We start from the raw sequence: 23,805 nt of genomic DNA, 5'->3' as shown, positions 1-23,805 counted from the left end.
GACATAATTTATGCTATGTGTATCCATCAAATAAAATATTTAAATAATTGAGTGTTTCATTTTAATATATCAAAAAAATATTCATTTTATCTTCAAATTTAACGTAAAACAAAAGTTTAAGGCAATTAAAAATTTTATAAAAAGTCTGAATTGTATTGGTTGGTGGTGAAATAATCAATTTTATTTACTATTTTATTAAAATTCTTGATATAGTCGTATTTTTCATTTAACTTTTATTATAGCAGAAAAATACTTATATATATATATAACATATAATTATATTTAATGTGATTTTATATTTTAAGACTTAGATCGACAAACATCTAACAATAATATTTATTGGTTAATATAAAAATTTTTCAAAAAAATTATAAATCATTTTATATAACTTTTATTAGGATGAAATTATTATAATGTCTTTCACTTAATTTTTTTCTTATTTTTTTTCTTAGAAAAAATTGTAAAGTTTTTTTATAAAATTTTTATATATTTTGAAAAACACGTAATTATTCAAATCCAATACACCTAAAAATCAGTATGAGTAAAAAAAATTTAAATCAACTTATATTTTTTTCATAGTTACGTACTTTTCCTCCTTTTCTATGTAGATAATAATATTTTGACTATTAAATTTTGATAATGTTCTCTTATCACATGAGATAATATCTTCTAAGTAATTTTACAATATTTAAAAATGGAAAACTAAAAAAATAAAAAATTACTTAAAAAATAACATCTAAAATTATAAAAAAAGATATTATCAAAATTTAATAATCAAAAAATTATTTTTTTTGTATATATAGAGATGACGTATGTTTCAAGATAATGATGTCTTTTTCAATTTCTGACTTTGGAATTTATGATGCTTTCACGTATTATTAAAAAGAAAGCAACTAATCGTATTTGTTAGTGGGTAACATAACAAGTTGAACAATATAACAAGAACTTATTGTAATAAATAAAATAATACTACATATAAGTCATTCAGTATAAAAATTAAATTTCACCAACCATATACTTTTATTCAAGTGAATTTATTCACAATTATTAATGTTACATTTTTCTGATATATTTATGTATTATTTGGAGAACTGAATAATCTACAATTGACACTAAAATCAAATTGATTAAAAATAAGGACGAAAATGATCATAATAATACCTTATGTTGACCTTGCAATCAAATTACTAGGGGTGGCATGGATTGGATATTTTATATCCAAATAATTGGATTAGATTTTTGACCCAAATCCATTTTTTTAGCAAAAGTAGTTTGGATTTTTTTAGAATCCACATCCAAATATTTGGATCAAGATTTAAATCCAATCCAAATATTTGGATCAAGTTTAAAATCCAGAATCCATTTTTAATAAAAGAAATTTAAATTGAATTTCTTAAAACTTGTGTCATTAAGGCTCGAATGACTCGGATGGGATCAACGACTCAGACGAACCCGACAACCCGGACGATCCAGACGGGCCCGACGACCCGAAAGACCCAGACGGGCCCGATGACCCGAACGGGCCGGACAACCCGAACGGGCCCGAAAACACAAACATGCTCGACGACGGACGACCCGAATGGGCCCAATGACCCAGACGGGCCAGACGACCCAATAGTCGGGCCCAATCAGGTAGTCGGGCCCGTTCGAATCGTGGGGCCGTCTAGGTCGTTAGGTACGTCAAGGTCATCAGGCCCGTCTGAGTCGTCGGGCCCATCCGGGTCGTAGGGTCCGTCCGGGACGTCGAGCCCGTCTAGGTCGTAGGGCCCGTTCGGGTCGTAGGGCTCGTTCGTGTCATCGTGCCATTCGGGTCGTAAGGCCCGTGTAGGTCGTCAGGCTCGTCAGGCCCATCCGGATCGCCAGGTCGTCCGGCCCATCCGGGTCTTCGGGCCCGTTCGGGTTGTCAGGCCTGTTCAGGTTTTTGGGCCTGCCTGACTCGTTCGGGTCTTTGGGCTGCCTGACTTGTTTTCGTCATTGGTTCTGCTTGGTCCGTTCGGGTTTTCGGGTCCGCGTGACTCATCAGGTCATTGGGCCTGATCGACTCGTTCGATTTGTCGGGCCCGCCTATCTCGTTCATATCTTTAGGTCCGCCCAACCTCTTATGGTTGTCGGGCCTGTCCGATCCGTATAGATCGCCAAGCAAGGCCTATCCAAGTCTGAATATAGCATAGTTCATCTCAACTTTTAGTTTAACCCAACTAAAAATTTAAATTGAAAATTTGGATTGGATTTTTTGGATTATCCATATTTAAAAATCTTGATTTATAAAATGGATATCCAATCCATAAGATATATAAAATGTAAATTAGATTGGAATCCATATCCATTAAATGGATTTTAAATGGATTAGATTTTTAATAAAATGAATTATAAATGGAGTGGATTGGAACAAAAATGGATTGGATCAAGAAAATTAAATTTTTTACCCACACCTACAAATTACAATAATCTCATAAATTATTAGGTTATTATCAGAATATTTTATTTTATTGTATCAATATCGACAAAATATTTTTCCAGATGAAAATATGGCCTCTGAATATTCTTCTATTGCCTTTGAAATGAATTTTAATTATTTTTTAATATGAATATCTTTAATTTCTCTATGCTAAAGAACTTAAAAAACCAAAAGACTCTTCATTTATTTTTTCTCTATCTTCTTTTTTTCTTTTCTTTGCTAAACCAAAGATACCATGATATTTCCGAAAACAATAATAATAATTTAATTTGTTCAATTTTTTTCGAAAAAGAAGTGGCTACGTAGTACTGGCACCATATTTTTTGAATCTCTCCTTCGATCTGACCTCAAGAAGTTTCTCTCCTTCTGCAACTGCCACTGCCATTCACAACTCCAGGAATAGAACTCTCACTTGTACTCTTCTTTTTGCGACAAAATACCAGATCTCCATCATTTCACATCCACTATGTAAAAAGTACAATTATTATAACTTCAAAAAACTAAAACATTATTATAATAACAACAATAATAATACATAATAATATGCAAACATCATCGTACACCCAACAACACGCACCTTTGCTTCCAACCAAACCAGAACCAGACTATGATCATCATCTGTAACAATCTCAGTTGCATTCAAAAAAAAATTTACTCTTTTCATGAAAGAGTTAAACCCTCACAGAGACAATTATTAGTTTCTATATTAAGACATTCAAATGTATGTAATAGACATAAAGATTGCGTGTTCATAGTTAAGTCAGTTTAGATTCTATTCCAACATTCATTCCTTAAAAAAACAAAGCTCTTCCCATTCAACCAACATTGCTTACACGGTTTTACAAAACAGAGAGAAACGTAAGAAGAACAAGAACGAGACACAGAATTTGTACAACACAAACATTCAACTATTTAACCTAAATAACCATTCTACTGTTCCTCACACCCAGCTTCAAATTCACCTCCACCTCCACGTTCACGTTCACATTCTCACCACCACCATCGTTTCTTCGAACCTGAGGCACACCACTGAACAATTGCTCCACAGAAGAACACTTCCTAGCGTTATTGCGCGCGGCTTTCGGCTTCACAACACCACCTTCCGACGACGGAGAAAGAGGCAACACCGAGGGTATCTTGAAGTTGGTCCTCGCCTTCGCGCCTCTGAGTCTTCTCGCCGCCGCGTCGTACGCACGCGCCGCTTCCTCCGCGGTGTCGAACGTCCCCAGCCAGTGGCGGCACCGCCCGATCCGGTCGCGTATCTCCGCCGACCACCTCCCCCACGGTCTCTTCCGCACCCCCCGGTAACTCTTGCTCGCCGACACCCCAGCCGTTTTCTTCGGCGTCTCCGGAGCATGCAACGTCGACGACGACGACGTCCCGAAAAGAACGTGTTCTCCAACCACCGCGGCGATCCCTTCCAGCCCCGTTTCGTAGCGCAGCTCCCGCGATGACCCCACCGTCCGCAACGACACCGTTTCGGGTTTCGGAGGGAAAAAGTTAGCGGCGGCGACGGTGGTGGTTGGCGCGTGTAAGTAGATTTCGTCGTTCATCGTCATAAGTATGGGAGTTAGACTTTTCGGATCAAAGGTGGTCGTGGCCCCTACAGAGGGGAACGAGATATTTATATTGGGTCGAAGAAAATTGGTTCGAAAATTATTAAAAATGTTAAATTTAAGCAAAAAGAAAAAAAAATTGTAGATTTGTGTAGATAGATATTGGTGTGAAATCTGAAAAGACTGTAATCCCTCGTATCTACATGTTTGTCTTTCCTAGGCTGGCTGTAGGCTGTACTGTAGGGATACACACCCTTTCAGAAGGTCCCTTAACACAACACACCTAATATAGCACGGGCCCCTTCACCCTTTCTTTATTCTTCACATTTTCACGTTTTCAAAATGTAAATTCTTTTTCTTTAACTTGTAGTGACAAAATTGTAACGAAATACAACAATACTTCGTATGGATCGTAATTAATCTACTGTTGAGTGGAAAACAAAGGTTCTAGAACTAGTGATCGATCCTTGAAATCTTAATGCATGTTGTATGAGAAACAAAGATGTTTTTTTTTACATGAGATCTCTCCTAGTAAAAGAACGATGACAGTGTTTTTTTTGTTACATGAGAGATGAGTGGAGGAGCGTCACAGTGTCGTCAAGGAAAAGATTGTTTGACTGCAAAATTGCAAAACATGATTGACTGTGCAAATCCTTTCTTTTTTATCAGTTTTATCACTTCACGTAGTTCATCGAAATAACCACAGGGGAAACCAGAAACACCTCTCTCAGCAAAGCAACCATTAGTACCCTCGTGTATATAACTTCAAACTTTCCATAATTTTTAACTTTCCTCGTGCTGATTAATTCAAACTTTGTCATAATTATTCTTCTTCTTCTTCTGGTACGGTTTGTTTTCATTGGTCTTTTCTCGTAGTAACATTTATGATATATTATGCAGGAAAAGAAATGAATAAAGAATTGTAAATAGTATAATAGCTTTACAGAAAAAATGTTGAAAAACAAACAGCATGCACGATGAAGATGATGAGATTTTGCATTATGATCTGTGCATGATGTCATGAAGATGTCTTTCAAAGGTCAACAAGCAATTATGCATAGGTGATGGAATAGATGGGAAGAAGCAGATGATAGCATTGCAAACAATTAATGCACCAAGATTTCGGATTTGATTTCCACTTTCATTTCAGATTCAGATTTCCTCAATTAAAATACCCTTCGCAATATATTTTTTATTACCTTTCTTCGTATCTTAGTTGCATTTATTTTCTCTTTCTCCAATCACATTTAGATACATGCAGAATGGTACCCTAATTAGTGATATGCATAAAGCTTTTTATGTGATTTACCAAGTCACCTTTTTACTTCAATGTGTGATAAATAAATATTATACTTATAGGACAGAAAATATTTATAGTGTGACAACAATCAGCAATGTTTAATAATATATATATATATATATATATATATATATATATATATATATATATAACAACCAGTGTTTATAAGATTTAACATAGGAAAAATAAAGAATGCAATAGTTTAATTAATTTTAATAAAATATTTATAAAGGTTTTTATTTTATTTTTTTATTTTTAGATCACAATGAATGTAAATTTTTAAACTAGGTTTAGGTAAAATATAAAAAGAAAAAAAGGTATAAAATATAATTCATGTATGTACTAAATTATAAATTTATTAAGAGTTAATTACGTTAGTAGAAATTTTCATATATTGAATTTTTTTTCAAATTTGTTAAAAGAATTTGTAATAAAAAATTTTATTTTGCCTTTTTTTAAGAATTTTAATTGATATGTAATTTCTTCGTGGATAATATTTTTTTAAAAAATTATAAAATTTACAAGTATTTCTTACAAAAATTGTTACGAAAAGTGTTTTATACAAAATATTTTACAAGAAAATTGGTAGCAATTTCTTACAATTTTTTTTCACAACAAAAGAAAAAATATTCGAAATAAAATAGACAAAAAAAATAATTTTTTTAAGGAGTGTTACGGAAGTATATATGGTACTTTTTAAAAAGATTATTGTAATATTTATTGAAAACATATGTTTTCGATCTTTAATATTTTTAATAATATGAGATTAATTTTTTTTATTTTATATTGGTAATTTTTATTTGAATTTTAAAAAATTATTTTTAACTTAAAAAAATACGATAAATCCGTAAATATACACGATCTGCTTATCTTATATATCTCTCTATTCCCGTCCGTACTCAATGGTATAGTCAAATTAAGCTAAACTCAAGAGAATAATAAATCTACAATCAGAAAGTGATTTTTAATTTTCATTTTCTTGTTCTATTTTCTTTTAATAGATTAACCTGGTACTTTTACTGCGATTATATATTCTGAAAAAACGAAGAATACTGTTAATTTGTAAGTAATTTTGATTAAGAAAAACGATTTTTTGACATCAAAATAAGTACTTTGACAATCTATTTTTAGAGATAAAATAATTATTAAAAAATAAAATTTTATATTAATAAAGAAAATAAAAATTGAATGATAATATAGTAAATATGAAATGAGTGTAAAACTTTTTTGAGTTAAGTAATAAATACTACAGTCCTTTCACCCATTAAAATATTGTAATAAACTAATTGAAACTTTTGAGAATAACTTTAAAGAATAAGTAATTTGAAGACGAATGATGCTTAGTTAAAGCGAAAAGATTACTTTTTTTTTCTTCTTTCAAAAGTAAAGTTAGAGCATAATATACAAAAGTCAGAACAATGTACAAAGTGTTTGTCTCAAAACTTTTAGAAACACTCTTCTATTATAAAAATCGAACCTCTCCACTCTTTTGTTTTTGCATAAATGCCCTCGTCAACTTCACGTGGGGAAAACTTGAAAAGCGAGCTTGAAAATGGTATGAACAAATGCATGCAAAGTGATGAACGATGGATTGTTGATGGATGAACAGTGATTGTTTTCTTATATAGTAAAATCTTTGGGTTGGATCTATGCAATCTGCACAGTGCAAACACTGAGTTTCGCAATTTTTGGTAAACTCTTTCTCTCACCTTCGTTTCTTCTTAGTTCAGTCTCAAAAATCACAAGTCAATCTCTTTAAAAATGTGCCTTTCTCAACGATCCATGCAAAAGAATCAACATAACTCAACTCTCTCGGTCTCACACACACACAAACACATAGTTTTATACCTTTCCCAAGGTAACCCTTTTGCTAGTGGCAATACTCATACTCTTATAATAATATGAAATACAAAGAAAAGAGTGAAGTATGGTCTTTTATTTCATTACATCATCTTTTCTCTTCACTTCCTTTCAATCTTTCAACTGATTACAGAAATATGCAGACCTCCAAAACTAAACCAGATTGGTTTTCCAAGTTTATGGTAAAAAAATAAATAAAACTTTTGTTTGACAGATTTAGGAAACGACAATTATACTTTAACCCACTTTTTTTGATCCATTTTTAATCTACCACTTCAATCACCATTAGATCATCACATCACATCATTAAAAAGAATAAAAAAGGATGATCTAATAATGATTGAAGTAATAGGTTAAAAGTTGCTAAAAAAAGTGAGTTAAAATATTATTTTTCTTTAAAAAATTATTGGAAGTCTTGTGTAAAGTTGGAAACAAGACGAATTCATGGTACATAAATAAGTGTAAATCTCATTTTACAAGTTTTGTAAAATTTAACTAGATTTAAATTTCAGATTTTAAATTTATAAATTAGAAACTATTTAACGAGATTTTTTGTTTGTTAGATTTAGTGTTTCATATGTTATTGAACTATCATCGTACCATTTGTTAATATTTACTTTTATATTTGAGATGTATATGTATAGGTGTGATAGAGATGTCACTAGAACAAAAAATGCATTTGAAATTGCTTAATAGGCTTCCGTTTCAATAAAAAACGAAGTCTTTTAAAGTTTAGTGATATTTTTGAAATTATTTGTTCAATTATAGGCTTTGAAGACTTTCAAGATCCTTCTTTCTAAACTTACTTTGATATGTTTCGGTTTAAACATCGAAGTAAAATGTTGAAAATAACGGATGTTAAAACGCTTCGCTGTACTAATATGTATCAAAAATTTTACATCAACTTAAAGATAAAATCAATTTATCGCGTATAAATGAATTCAAATATGAACTAAAAGTCAATTTTGTAAAGTTAAATTAAATTTAGACGATACATAAATAATAATTTAAGAATGATAGAATAGTGGGAGTAAACATTGCCTGTGAAATGGAAAGAATGTCGGTGAATGGAGCATAAAGAGGGGAAGCATGGGCGTGTGTGCGAGCGTAATCGGAGAAAGTGAAGTTAAGTTTTGAAGAGAGTAAAGAAGTTGAAGAGGAAGCACGCCAAGTTTTTTGTGTTCTGCACTGTGCTCATTCTTTGGACCAAGAGATTTGGCATTGCAATTGCAGTTGCATGGAGTAACGAGTAAGAATGCGTTCGGATTTTGCAAAAGAAAGAGAGAGAGAGAGAGAGAAAGTGTGTTACACAATCCCAAGAAGAAGAGACAAACAAAGTGTGTTTCAATGATATCTTTATCATTTTCGTACTCGAGTGCTATGCCAATTGGTGTAAGCTTCTATCTCTTTCTTCCAACTTTCATGCCTCTGTTCCAATTCTCAGCTTTTGCCCAAATAATGCAACCTTTTTGTGTGTTCCATCTTTCGTCCTTTTCATCAAAAAAACCAATTCCAAACTCAAACAAACCTCATTCTTCTTTTCACTTCTCTTTTCTCTTTTTTTATTGCCATTTATTTCGCAATATAAACTTCTTAAATAAATTTTCGTGGCAGAAATGGAGTGGACCGGGTCACAATCAAATTATGTCAATTGAATTGTTACACTCTTAAGTAGAAAGAATTGCACTTTGACTAATAACTATATCTTTTCTTTTGATCTACTGATAAACGCTAAATCCTAACACTTATTCATGTCACTCTCATTTTGTAATTTAAAATAAAATGTTTTAGTTTATTTAAACATCTTAAAATCTTTACCCTTTTCAATACAAGATTGTGTCGTTTTTTTGAAATAAAACAATATGTTATAAAAGTATTTTTTGTGTATTTACAAATCAGTGAATTCTATTGACCCAAACAAAAACTAATCGTAATTAATTGAATTCGTTTTATTCAAATTGTCATTTTTTTTTACGATTTTCAACTGGCAAAATGTTATTCTGTTGAGATTTAATTTTCTTTTAAATGTAGTCCAAAATTTCACATAAGTGATTAGTATCGGAAATCATTTCTGGATTACTTATACGATTAATTCATAATATATAAATATATAATTTATAAAAAAAATACAAATTTTACCTTATAAATTAATTATATATCATCGAGTTGGATTTTAATTAAACCTATTTTAATATGTATGATAAAAATTATTATTAGTATCATATAAGTCAACATCCAATAAATTTCGCAGAGATGATTGTTCATGATAAAATGTAAGTGCCATTGTTTTTCCGCATCTATACTATCTACTCTTACTCTATTTTTTTACATAACTTTCTAAATTAAAGAATTACGTAATTAATATATATATATATATATATATATTAAGTGTGTACTATTGGTAGGCCCCATATTCAAAAAGTTCTAACAAAAGTACCCAAACAAATAGGCCGGCTATCCTTCACCTTAAAGTAACCCAGGCCCAAGCCCAGGCCCATTGTGCGGTTGCTGTTTTAGTTCTTTTTATGTGAGGGAGTGCGACCATGAATGTGGTTGATGTTCCTAAAATCGGACAATAAAATAGACATATCTTTTATATAACATTTCATTGAAATAAGATAATGCTAAAATCTTAAATCTAATATGATTTTACTATTTTAATACATTTGTTTTGTAGTGTTATTTCACCTTCAAACATTGCGGCTATTTTTATCTTCTCATGACACAATCTTATTTATATAAAGATTAAGATATTCATTGAGTCACAATGAAAAAGAAGAAAAAAAAACTAACTCTCAATTCATTATGACATGAACATCACTTATCAATCACAAACACAAATCAATTATTTTATAAATTTCGAAACAAGATGTACCAAATCATCCATAGACCAACAAAATAATAAATTTTGTTTCCATAAATAATATGAAGAGAGAATGAAATATCACACCAACTTAAGTTGGTCAGACAAAGAATGTAGAGGGTAAAATTGAATATTGAGTATGAGTCTTGATTTAGTATTTTTGTTTGTTGCGAATCCAAGTGTGAATATAAGTCTTATGTTGAGTAGAAATGAAAAAGTTGAGTACCATATAACGATGAAAACCTATAAACCCATCGTCTTAAAATTTTGAATTAAGAGCGGTATTAATCCTTTATATGTGAGTTGGACTCATATTTATTGGTGTTGTATCTCCTTGATGATCCTCTCTCAAAAGATCGAACAGTCATATGAGAGTCTCGATTCGTCCTTGCAATGTGAAGGAATACAAGTATTGCATTTATAAGTTTCCTATACTACGAGTAACCACATATATATTTAAACATAATCGGTTACTTTTCATCCATAGTAAACAAAAGTGAATTTTTAGCGTGCTTTTGTTTTTTCAATGTACTTACATGAAATTGTTGATTCAAGAAATGAAGCCCCTTTGGAAGCTCTAAAGCCATTTGTTGACACATAAGTTACCAACTAACGTGAAAAAAACTGGTTGGTGAATATTTATTATGATAGTTAAAGTACAGTCATTGAATCCGCAGTTACAGTTACACGACAAGAACGATTTCTTGTAAAAAACATCTTAGAATAAAGAATTACACGAATAAAGAATAAGGAATTTACGTGAATCGATGCTTGGATTTATACCATGTTCCGTAGAAGACAAATGCGAATGTTAAAAGGACGGGACAAACCTCCTCCAGCGTAAGACGACAAAATTTTGATGCTTTAATAACTTTTTCATTGGACAGGTGTGAATTGTAATGCTCTTTGGGAGCAGTGAGTGAGAACTCCAAAAAGTTTGAGATTTTCTTTTCATGATCCAACACGGTACAAAATCCACGTCGACTACAAGAGATAGAGAGTGATTTTTAAACTATAATCGATTTGTAAGGTAAGATTTGCATTTATATACATATTCTAAATTCAGGTGGAATAATAGATACAGTAAATATCAAATTCTGTTAAAATAAGTTTTAATTCAGTTGAAATTCTCACATCGATTAGAGATAAGGTCAATTAATAATATATAAGTGAGGTGCAAATCTCACCTTACAAGTCAGTTTTGTGAAATTATTAAATTAGACTTAAAACTCACTTTTAACATGGTATTAGGTCAAGTTAGAATCTATCCCAATAAATTTTCTTGATGTGAGAGAGTGTGTTGAAAATTCCATATCAACTAGAAATAAAGCCAATTCATAATATATAAATTAAATCTATTATTTCATTCATTATTAAAAATACTCGTTAATTATCAGGATATTCATCGATGTCTAATTTCACCAAATATTTTTCCTTTGCCCGAAAGGTTGTGTTGGAAGGATCCATACACATACATGCACGGCTAAACCTTGGAAGTTGCAACACTGAAATGACAGTTTTTGTTGCTGATTCTTGTGGGGTGATGGTTTCACATAACATGCAATGCAGAACCGATAAGAAGAACATCAACAACGATGCCTTTTTCATTTTGACCAACAATGACTTCTTTTTTCTCCTGGTACTATGCAGATTGCAGAGGAATCATCATCTCTTACTAAAACATAAACTAAAGTTTGTCTAACTAATTTACATATCATTTGAGATTTAACCAACATAATGTAAAACAGTATAACAATAATACCAGTTACCACCCATCTCTCACTCGTGTTCTTATTTTGTTTTTTCATTCTATTTCACTGTTTTTTTCATCTGGGTACAAACAAAAATAAGATGTGGCTTCATCATTGTTCATTATTGTTCCCATAGCAGGTGTTGATTGCACCTTGATTGCTTTGTTTGGTGTCTGAGAAATTCGGCCCTTCACCAGTGTTCTTTTATGCTTTATGTTCAGACTTTAATTGTACTGTTTAAGCAAAAGTTACTTTATGATGAATTATTTTCTGATTTTTGACCGCGGAACAACAGCATAAACCTTCCAAAAGTCACTGATACACACCTTATGCAGTAGAATATAGAAATAGCAGTGAAATAAAATAATATATCAGCAGTGAAGGAAGAAAAGAAAAAAGAGAAATTCATATATATCCGTAACTATATATATATATATATATATTCAGAAAACATAAAGGGTTAAAAGGTGAAAGGTATCTACACATTACAAAAAAGGAACTGCTATATAGTATGAATTGTCTTGCAGAAAAGGCATGAATGTACGACGTGTGTTAAAGAATAGCAGGTTTTCAAAGCAGCGTTTACAGAAAACATTCAGCATATAAATATGGTTAATAACCGGTATACATATTCTTCTTCTGTGTTATTCAGTGGTGGCATTCAACATTTCTATTATGAAAATATGTATGATACAAAACAACCAACAAAAGGGTGTTGTTATAAGAGAAAACAAGGTTTTCACAAGACTGGCAAATTTCAAAAGAAAATTACTCAAACTTGCAGAAATTATGTATCTGCTAATTATCTTGTTTATTGCTTTGTTTCTGTAAAAGCGTCACCATCGTTAGAAGAGACACAGATGAAGGGGTAGGTAACATCACTGTCCCACCATGTGGTCCTTACTCGTGATGATTTCCAAATGATAAGCACTTGCGTGAAATCGATGGAAATCTAACGGTGGAAATAAAAGTTGCATGTTCAACGAGTTTTTGTTTTCTGTCATTCTCATTCCCATTTATATTATTCACCATTCTCTTCTCAATCCCTAGAATCAAATCCAAGTCTGTATCTACACTTTCTTTTCTTCTCCGTTCATCCACTGCAAATGGGGGAGCCATGCCAAAAATACTGGTTTTCTGATATGGTAACATATATGTTTATCATATTCCACAATTCTTTAGACTAATTAGAGAGTAAATATGTGTTAATATTGCATACTTTTATGTAAAGATTGGTGATTGAATTTGCGCATTTTGTTTCATAGGAGATACAAGATTTTGATTTCTTTAACCAAAGCCACAAGATTGAGTCACTGGATGATGAAGATCAGATCTTTGAGGAGATCATGCATCGACCAGCTTTCTCTTCTGACAGTGAAACTCACTCTCCCAAAGTTCAAACCAAATCAAACTATGGTGGCAGTGATTACACAACCCTCACCAGCAGCAAGAACAGCAACGTTGTGATGAAGAGCAACAGCTCTAACTTTCTGTTCTCATCACAACATGCACCAGAGAAACCTGCCACAGCCCCTTCTCCTCCAACTGCGTATATTCTATCTTTCAATGACTCCACCGTTGTTGCTGCTACCTGCCAAACCTACGATGGAAAACCGCCGTACCAAGAGGGTGTAGCCGCAGGGAGCGGTGGCGCGTGTCTTCCCTCAAAAGGGGTCTCAGAAAAACATGAGATTGAACCTAAGGCCAACTCAGCAACAAGAAAAGGTAGAAGTTCTGGAGAGACACTGGACCATATAATGACTGAGAGAAAAAGGAGACGGGAACTGACAGAGAGATTCATTGCACTTTCAGCCACCATACCTGGTTTGAAGAAGGTTAGTGAGTGATGTCACATACTTTATTATTGTATAATTCATTAACTGAGTTTAGTTTATAGAAAACGCCATTTTTAAGTTGTTTTCCTTCATTCACGTGGAAGGTTTATATATGTGATGCTATTTGAGAAACAGAAACAATTGAACAATGGAATGTTTTATGGAGTGTGTAGATCGACAAGGCAACCATACTTTGCGAAGCAATCACTTATGTGAAACGACTTAAAGAGCGTGTAAGAGAACTAGAAGAACAATGCAAGAGGACAAGGGTAGAGTCGGTGTCTTTTGTTCATCAGAGGTCCAACGTTATTTGTAGTGATGATAAAGGGACAACCTCTGGTGCAACGAAATCTGATGAATGCTATAAAACCAATGAAGCACTCCCTACAGTGGAAGCAAGAGTGTTTAAAAAAGATGTACTAATCCGGATTCACTGCAAGATACAAAATGGCATTTTGATAAAAATTTTGGATTATCTTAATACCCTTGATCTCTCCACAACCAGCAACAGTGTAATGCCATTTGGAAGTTCAACTCTTGACATCAGCATCGTTGCTCAGGTACACTAGCATCATGACTCTTATAAAGAAAAAACTTTGTTAGAAAAATTTAGAGAGCATTGATTTTGCAAATTGCTATTAAGACTGTATCTTGCTTCAATTACCGCAGATGGGTGAAAAATTCAACGCAACAATGAATGATCTAGTGAAAAACCTGAGAGTGGTTCTCTTGCAGTCATCTGAAGCTCCACAAATGATCAAAGGAGTCTGATCCCAAAATTCTACTAGTTAGCTCTGGTGTGTGGGTTGATCTAAATTCTGGAATTAGGTTATGTCTTGTTATTCATGATCAGGGAGAGTCTACTACTGTTTGATGAATAGAATGATTATGATTTCATGCATGATACTTTCAAATTATAGATAACACCATCAATATTATGCATATTAGAGCATGTAGCTGCAACTTGCAAGATATATAGTTGTGGAATTATTTGTGAAATAAACAACACCCTGGCATTCTTCTCTCGATGTACTGGGTTCATGCTTTAAATTTAATATAATATATGTATACAGTTTATGATTTAATAATGAAAATAATGATTGAAAATCTTAGCTTACTAAAAATAAAACGAATTTATAATATATTAGTTTTGTAAAGATCGGTTAGACTTAAAACTTTTTATTGAGTAAAGGAAAAGATTATGATTGGATGACAAATTGTAAGATTTTACTAAAATGCTTAAAAATTTGAAGAGTTTATTTGTTATTTTGAATTCTATCTCTTTGTCTGTAATCCTTGTTAATGTACCCTTTACTATTTAATATTTTTGTAAAATGGTTAACATCTCAATGTTTCTTATTAATATATTTTTTATTGTTGATAGAAAAACTATCTAATTATATATATATATATATATATATATATATATATATATATATATATATATATATATTAATTATTGCTGGATCTTGTGAATTAGAATGGATTGAGATTTTCTTTTTACTATTTATTTTCGGTTATTATTTTTGTATTTAGAATAATTATGAAGTTTAATAATTTAACTAATATTTTAGATTGACAATATTTCTAAATTTGGAGTATGAATTTGTGAGTGTATGAACTTTATTTCTGTTTTACATAGCTTATAACCTCTTCAGTAACATCTTAATAGTAACATCATGATCGATAATGATACGTGAAATTTATGAAAAGATATTTATACTTGAAAATTAGGTCTGCTAGTGATACGTGAATAGTACGAATACATAAATTTATATATTCTTAGCTCGATTTGAACGTGGAGGGTAACAATTTGCAGGTTTTGATATAAAGGAATAGGAGTGACACCTGTGGTTATTTATATTTATATTTTTTTTTGTGAAATATATTGTTTATAATATATATATATATATATATATATATATATATATATATATATATATATATATTGGACAACGATAAAAGTCATGAGTTAAAAGTGGGTCAAAAATGATGGGTTAAACTATCTTTATCCATATATATTATATGTGTTTTAGAAGTGTTAGGATACAATATTTTTTTCAGATGATTTAAGAAATTGAGAAACTATGAAAAAGCATAGTTTGATTTAGGTGTTGTTGCTTCGATGACACCACTTTTATTTCAAAATTTTAAGGTAATGGTATTCTGATATAGTGTTTAATTTTGTCTATTTTATCTAATGTGAGACTTTTGACTCACACTCAAACTATTCTCGACAATTGCAACGTAAAGTAGAAAAACAATGCTAATAATAATAATAATAATATATATATATATATATATATATGTATATATATATATATGTATATATATATATACATATACATATATATATATATATATATACATATATATATATATATATATATATATATATGAGTTTTGTATAAAGAATTTTCATCATCTTTAACCAAAATCATAATGTTCTTAAAGTACATGAGATTAAAATGATTAGTATTCAACTGCTATAAACAATGAGAAAGAAGAAGAAAGAGAAAATCTGAGAGGGTGATGAGATACAAGAACAATAGAATTGACATTCATATACTAACCAAATCTTCTCCAGCTATGTGGACTCGGCCTAATGTGGACTTGGCCCAATTTATTATGATTTTTCAATAATCTAAGTAAATTTATATGGGCTTTCATTTTCTTTCTCATTACTTTCTATCATTCTCCGGTTTGTTTTTGGATTATGATTCTTTCGTCACAGAGAAAAGTTAAATCTCACTTTTAGATTTAAAATAATAAGACTTCGAAAACTAAAACAACCATTTGAAAATTATATGCTAATAATTTAATAACATGAATTGATGATTAATGAAATTTTTAGTTAAAGAATAAAATTTAAGTCTTAATTCATAGTTTTTTAAAAAAGATATTTTCATTACTAAAATAATTATTTATCAACAACATTATACTTCTTATTAGCAAGAACAAATATATTTAGGTGAGACAATTTTGTTACTCATATATATAAAACAAAGAACAAAAAGATTTGTCACCATAAATATATATCGCATAAATATCGGTAGATATTAATTTAAGTTCGTATAAAAATAAAAAGGTTGAGCAACATATAATATAATATATATATATATATATATATATTATTTTTTATTCTTAATTTTATAATCTTATTTTTCTTTTTCTACGTACTTTTTCCTCTTTTTTCTAATCATTCAGTTTGTTCTAAATCACCAAATCTATATAATTTACTGAATTTATATGGAACAATAAAAAATAAAAATTTGTACAAACTATCAACATTTATTCAGTCAAATTAGTGTATCGAACAAATCCATCAATGTTTAAAAAAAATTAGTATAATATGCCATTTATCTTATTTATTTTTTAATTTTATGATATACTTACGTTATTTTGTTTTGTATGATATATTTTGTGATAAACTTGCATCGTTTTCCATATGAGATTACGAGATCTGAAGCAATAAAATGGAGACCCCAGACATGGCTGATCGCAGACAGGTTTTATCATGACACAGTCAAACTGACACCAAAAATTAAACATAATTTGCAAAATTTAAAACTTTGTCTTCGTAAAATTAATTTTCTCATTCCAAACCAGCTCATCTTGGGATCTTCAAATCTAGTGGGGACAAAATAATTAATGTAGATACACATTAATTAATTTTATTCCTTTTAGTTCATCACTCCAAGGTAATCTTATATATATATATATATGATGTAAAGTTTTGTTATCTTATGATTCAGAATTAAACTGTTATTATTAATGTTTTTAAAAGTTTAAATATAATTAACCACTTGATGCCCTATTTCTTCACGTGTTCGTTTCTTGAAGATTCTACATTCTTAACTCAATAATGCTTCTTTGGATACATATAGAGTTTGTAATGTTCTCAACTTTTTCTTCGTCAAAAGATTTTGTTTTCTTTTATATTATCTTTTTGTTTTTGGGTTACATATATTTTTGGTTTTTGAGTTTTCAGTGAATTTTAGAATTAATTAATTTCAAAACTTTAGACCAATTTAATAATTATTTATCTTTCGAAATATGTAAATTTAATCTTTTTAATTAAATTTTATTAGGTTTATTTGATGTTTCGTATGCTTTTTAGGATTGTATTTGAATTGTTTATACAGTTTGACATATTTTCGTTCTATTGTTAAGTCAAATACTATTATGAAACGCGTTTGAAATGTCAAATAAATTTAATAACAAAATTTTATTAAAAGAACTAAATATATGTATTTCAAAAGATGAAGACTAAATTTGTCTAAAGTTTTAAAATGGATTAATTCTAAAATTCACTCAAAGTTATAGGACCAAAAACATATTTAACTCATCTTTTTTCTATCCATCAAATAGAAACTATTTTTCTAGTTGTTAGAAAGTGAACTTTAAATTTAATCCAATTTACAAAATCGACTTGTAAAATGAGATTTGCACTCTGTTTATATACTATAAAATTACTTTATCTATAAAAGTTTCAACACTGATTCCACTAAAGTTTGTTTTTATTGCCTTTTATTTATCCTAGCTTATGTTTGTGTTTTTTTTAAAGTTAGAAAGAGACACAAATTTATGGCATATTCACTTATATATGCAAACAAACAACAAGAGTCCAAGCTTAAATAAGCATATTTACACAAATGATATTGAGGATCTTAAAGGGAATAATATAATATATTTCAACTAAACCTAATTTCAGTGTTTAATTTATTTATTATATTTTATATTTTTAATTAATACTAAAATAATATGAATAAAATTTTGTTATTACACCACTTTATTTTACATATGAATAAATAATATGAAATAAAAGTACATTCCTTGACCCCAATATTATAAGTTCTAATTCTTATTCTAAAAAAATTAAAAATGATAAACTTGACCACAAAATTAGGAGACTGAAACTACTCCAACTCCATCATGTTTTTACCATTTAAAATTCTTCAACGAGTCCACTTTCATTAATATTTGACCTCAAAAAAGACCATTTTGTTAATCCTTAATTTCAATTAATATTAATACATTTAGAAAAATAACTTAATTGAAAATGAATGTTAATATTAAAAAAAAATGACTGATGTGTTATTTTTTATAGAATATAAAAAAAATTATTTAAATATTTAATAACCTCTACCTCTCTTTAACTATGACATGTTAAGGGTGTGGGAATCGAAAAAAATTGTAAGGTTAAATATGCTTTTGGTCCTTTAACTTTGGGTGAATTTTGAAATTAGTCAATTTTGAAATTAGTCAATTTCGAAACTTTAGACCAATTTAGTCCTTCATCTCTCGAAATACATAGATTTAGTCTTTTTTAATCAAATTTTGTTAGGTTTATTTGATGTTTCGTACGTATGTCATGATTATATTTGAATTGTTTATAATGTGAAGTCAATACTATTATGAAATGCGTTTGAAATGTTAAATAAACTTAACAAAATTTGATTTAAATGACTAAATCCACGTATTTAGAAAGATGAAAGACTAAATTGGTTAAAAATTTCGAAATGGACTAATTCAAGAATTTACTGTGAGAGTTAAGGAACCAAAAGCATATCTAATTTTGTTGTATTAAAATTTCCAGTTTTCCAAACATCTTTTGCTTTTAATCCACTCTCATCTTTAGTAATTTCATCCGTGTGAAAAAAACAAAAATTAATTTTCTTATTGGAAACCTTTATCAAAATTATTGAAAAAAATGGATGAATTCTTGATTAATATTCTCATAAGAAGATAATAAACTGAATCGGATATATTTGTAAAATTGGTTTCACAATAAAAACGGATCAATATAACTTTTATATTAATTATGAAATCCTCAATTAAGATACTCTGGTTTTAATTGAAAAACCAAATTGTTTGATAGATCTGTCTATTACAAGAATCTACATTTGATTTATTTGTTAATCAAAAATACATTAAATAAACATTAAAATATTTGTTAACCCAAAAATGCATTAAATAAACATCAAAGAGAAATTACCACATTGTATGCAATTAACTATCCTATAATTTTTTCTATGATATGTGAGAAAAAAAGAGTAAAAATAAATAAATATGATGGTTTAGAATAACAAAATATAGTTCAAATTTATTTTATGTCCTAATAATAATAATTAATGTTATTTTGATCATCAAACCACTTTTGTTTTCTTTTTCATAACCAAAGTCACATTTCTTTCCTCTAAAGTCTTTTAAAAGAAACACGTCACCCTAATCATTGTTTCATTATGCCTCCCTTGGATGCAATGTTAGATGGTGATGGTTGACCTAACAGTTTATGGTCTTAAAAACGAGTATAAAATATTATGGACAAAATTAAAAATATAAAATATCATGGAAAAAATTGAAAAAACAAAAAAAAGTACACTGAATAAATTTTTTTTATATAAGAATAATGTTGATAGTATTTTTATTTTTTTAATGTAGATTGAATAAATTAGTTATTTATCTATAACTATTTTTTAATTTATAACCTATTGTCTCCACGAAGTCTTAATACATTCTTACAATATTGCATCTAATCGAAAAATAGATTACACTTTGATTTAGTATAATAAGGGTAGGGTCATACAAATTTCATTAATTTTACTTGTTATTCTAATAAGAAAATAAAATTAGAAAAGAAAATTCTTTATAAGTTAAAATTATATTGTACATTATTTAAGGTTATAATTAAAAAAATTAAAGCAAAAGTTATATACAATAGTTTATTTTTAACCTAATTTTATTTAAAATCCAATTTTAAATACTATTTTACCTTTTACGGGTTATAGTTAACAAATATTCCAACATCGTTTTAAAATATTTTTTATATAATTTAATTTACTTGAAAATTATTTTCATTTAAAAATTTAATTACCTCATAAATAATCATTTTGTAATTTAAACTTATACTTCATGTGTTTGAAATATAAGTAAATACATTCTAATAATTGATAGTATAATTCTATAAATTTTAATATTTTTATATTTCATGTCAATTAAATTTACTATAAACTCTTCATTTATTTTCCTTTAGTTAAACATGTTCATTATATTATTCTTCATTTATTTTCCTTTAGTTAAACAAGTATATTATTTTTCTTTAGTTAAACAAGTCCATGATATTAGTGTATCAAGGAATAAAAATGAACAAATAAGAAATAATTGTACATACTATTTATTACATTATAATGTAATTTATGTGGATACCACAGTTGAAACATAGTACAATCATTCTACCATAGCTGAAACATATAGTGAATCATTTTCTTTACTTTTTCTATTAAAGTGAAACTTTAGAAGTAACCTCAAAAGTTGACTAGATCCAAATAACGAAAAAGGAAACCACTCTTAGTGCACTTTATAACTTATGTTTTTTCTGTTTGTTATTATTAATACTATTATTCTCAATCAATTAATACTTTTTCAATTACTTATTACTTTCATAATTAAAATAAAAGCTCATTATTAATGTGATAAAGTTCAGCTATTTTAACCATAAAAAAATACTAAAATTTAATATGATCATGATATTCTTAATTTTCCTTTAAGTACTTGCACAAAAAAAAATTGTCGTACATCTTGTTACACGTGTTTTCTTTCCATATATCACTCCCATTTTTCTGTCTTTTACAAAGATACATAACAAAACAAGCCCTATTTATATATATATATATATATATATATATATATATATATATATATATATATATATATAATCAACACAGAAACTGACCAAAATCATAGACACCACAACTTTTTCTCTCTCTTTCTGTCTTTATAAACAGTAACATCATACATAACAAAACAAAACTTAATGATATATATAATCAGCGCTAAAACCTCAGACACCACAAAACGGACAAAACGGAAAAATTCCAATTTCACACTACAATTCCTTGTTTGATAATCCCTTGTTTGATACACTAGTACGGATCACTGCGCTTACCAAATGAAACTTCTGAGAGTACTTGCTTCAGGTTTTTCACTATATCATTTACTGTCATCTCATACTCCTCACCCATCTGCAGTTAATTAACACAAATATTGAACACCATTTCAATACAAAAAAAATGCATACACATTAACCAGATTTTACAGAGATCGAACTAGTTTTAAAGTTCATTTAGTTAATATATCAAACATGATTGAGGCATAACAACAACAAACCTGAGCTGTGATGGTAATGCAGAGAGCAGAATTTCCAAATGGCAAGACACTGCTACCGGTGACACAGAGATGAATATTTTCAAGATGGTCCAATATTTTTAGCTCAACACCATATTCTTTCTCACAGTGAATCTCAATGAGCACCTCCTTCCCCAACACTCTTGCTTCCATCTCCGGGAGGATGCTGCAGTTGGTTTCAGTGGGGTTGGTGGTGTCTTCATTTCCATTTGAGTCAGTTTTATTCACCAATATTACTGTCTCTGCAACACTCTTTCTGTTTTGCTTCTCCAGTTCCTCCACCTTCTCTTTGAGTTGCTTCACATAATCGATCGCTGCTCGAAGCACAGAAGCCTTGTCCGTCTATAAATAGCAATTTCACAACTATAAGTCATTCCATTATTCTTTCCCTCTAATAATACCTCTAACTTTTCTTTTGTAATCTTGTGCTTTCATCACTCCACCACGTGGTTATCATTCAGTGCTGACCTAAAAGTGATTCTTGTAGGATACAGATAACAAGACACACACATACAAAAACTCTAATCATGCAGAAAATTTGGCAGCCTTTTTTCTGTTCTTTAAAATCAAGTTACCATTTTTTAACTTTATATCTCTTTCCATTACCTAATACAACGAATATAAAGAGATGTATATTAAGCCATAGTGAGAGATTATCGAGTTTTCATGGTTGTCAACATCATATACCGAACGTTGATTTAGGTTAATTATAAAATGAATTCAAGCTTCAATTTATGTTGTATTCTATTCGAGAACACCAAAATTGATTGAATGAACCGGAGTACCTTGTTCAAGCCGGGGATGGTGGCGGAGAGCGCTATGAATCTCTCGGTGAGTTCTTGCCTCCTCTTTCTCTCGGCCATGATATGATCGATGGTCTGAGAAGAGGTTCGGGTTCTCTTAGATCCTTGATTGGGCCTGGCGGTTGGGCTTAGAGTGTGGAGGGCCCGTTTAGCAGGTAAAGGGGAAGAAGGCACGGAGGGTTCGGGCGTGGCGGGTACAACCGTTGAGCTATCGAAGGAGAGAATGTAAGTCCTGGGAGAGGAGCGTTTGGAAGCGACGACGGCGTTAACGGCGGCGTTAACGGCGGCGTTAACGGCGGCGCCGGGGAGGAACGAGGTGTTGTGGACAGTGTTGGAAGCGCGAAAGGAGTGATCGCTTTCGCTTTCGGAGGAGAACGGCGTGGGCGGGATGAGGTCGGTGAAGAAATCGTCGTCACAGTCATCGTTGATAGGGAAGAACTCGTTCTGGCAATCCATTTCCTGCACGAAAACGATGGATGAGTTTTTTTTTTCAGTGTAAGAAATTAAGAAGATTTGGTGGCGGTGGTGGGTGTTGCAGTTACCGTTTGAAGGTGCCAATTATTCTGCCATGAGAGCTCCTCCATGATGCAAGAGATTTTTTTTTTTTCTCAGGTGGGAGATAGAAAAAAAAATAATAATAAAAAGAAGAGTGAGAAGCGGTGGTGTGTTGTGGTGGCAGAAGTACGTGTAACGTAGATATAATATAAGATCGGTAAGGATGCGACAAGATAATACTCGTTTTTCATGCAGCTTAAATGTGAGGCGTTGGATGAACCATATTGAGATGTGGGATCTTTGATGATGGGTCGCTGTGGTGCCCTCAGGGAGGGTGTTTTCTAGGCCCAGTTTCACGTAACCTTTTTTTCCTTACCATATCTAAATTGATTTATACTAAAATTAGTATGTTTAAAATCTATTTTATACTTAAGTTTTTAATAAATATTTAAATTTATTACTACAAATTGGTCTTATAGATTGAGAGCGTTAAGCTACTAATTTTCAGAGTTTTGTGTGTCGACATATCTGACAAATATCTGACTACAATAATCACGTATATATAATTTATATATAATGTTATAATTTAAAAATAATGAACCACTGTCGATACCATATTTATATGTTTGTCAAATATTGAATAAAAGAAAAAAAATACTGAAATCTTTCGAGAGCTATACCGATTGTAACAATGATC

At 30.2% G+C, this 23,805-nt stretch overlaps 3 protein-coding genes across 3 annotated transcripts; 1 reads left to right on the top strand and 2 right to left on the bottom strand.

The window, feature by feature from the left end:
* Positions 1-3,272: 3,272 nt before the first annotated feature.
* Positions 3,273-4,229, bottom strand: LOC114166811 (ethylene-responsive transcription factor ERF084-like). The gene has a single exon (XM_028051650.1). It carries the CDS (start codon positions 4,015-4,017, stop codon positions 3,376-3,378), a length of 642 nt encoding a protein of 213 aa, XP_027907451.1. The 5' UTR covers positions 4,018-4,229; the 3' UTR covers positions 3,273-3,375.
* Positions 4,230-12,857: 8,628 nt separating this feature from the next.
* Positions 12,858-14,602, top strand: LOC114166803 (transcription factor NAI1-like). The gene is made up of 4 exons (XM_028051641.1): positions 12,858-12,933; positions 13,054-13,623; positions 13,797-14,183; positions 14,293-14,602. Exons 1-4 carry the CDS (start codon positions 12,895-12,897, stop codon positions 14,392-14,394), a joined length of 1,098 nt encoding a protein of 365 aa, XP_027907442.1. The 5' UTR covers positions 12,858-12,894; the 3' UTR covers positions 14,395-14,602.
* Positions 14,603-21,354: 6,752 nt separating this feature from the next.
* Positions 21,355-23,504, bottom strand: LOC114166804 (transcription factor bHLH18-like). Its single transcript, XM_028051642.1, has 4 exons — positions 23,156-23,504; positions 22,596-23,072; positions 21,793-22,152; positions 21,355-21,647 (listed from the first exon to the last, which is right to left on the bottom strand). Exons 1-4 carry the CDS (start codon positions 23,195-23,197, stop codon positions 21,549-21,551), a joined length of 978 nt encoding a protein of 325 aa, XP_027907443.1. The 5' UTR covers positions 23,198-23,504; the 3' UTR covers positions 21,355-21,548.
* Positions 23,505-23,805: the final 301 nt, after the last annotated feature.

This window comes from Vigna unguiculata, chromosome 10 (assembly GCF_004118075.2).
Source record: "Vigna unguiculata cultivar IT97K-499-35 chromosome 10, ASM411807v1, whole genome shotgun sequence".
Lineage (NCBI taxonomy): Eukaryota > Viridiplantae > Streptophyta > Magnoliopsida > Fabales > Fabaceae > Vigna > Vigna unguiculata.
Note: the sequence above shows the minus strand (reverse complement) of the source record. Positions and strands in the feature narration are given on the sequence as shown.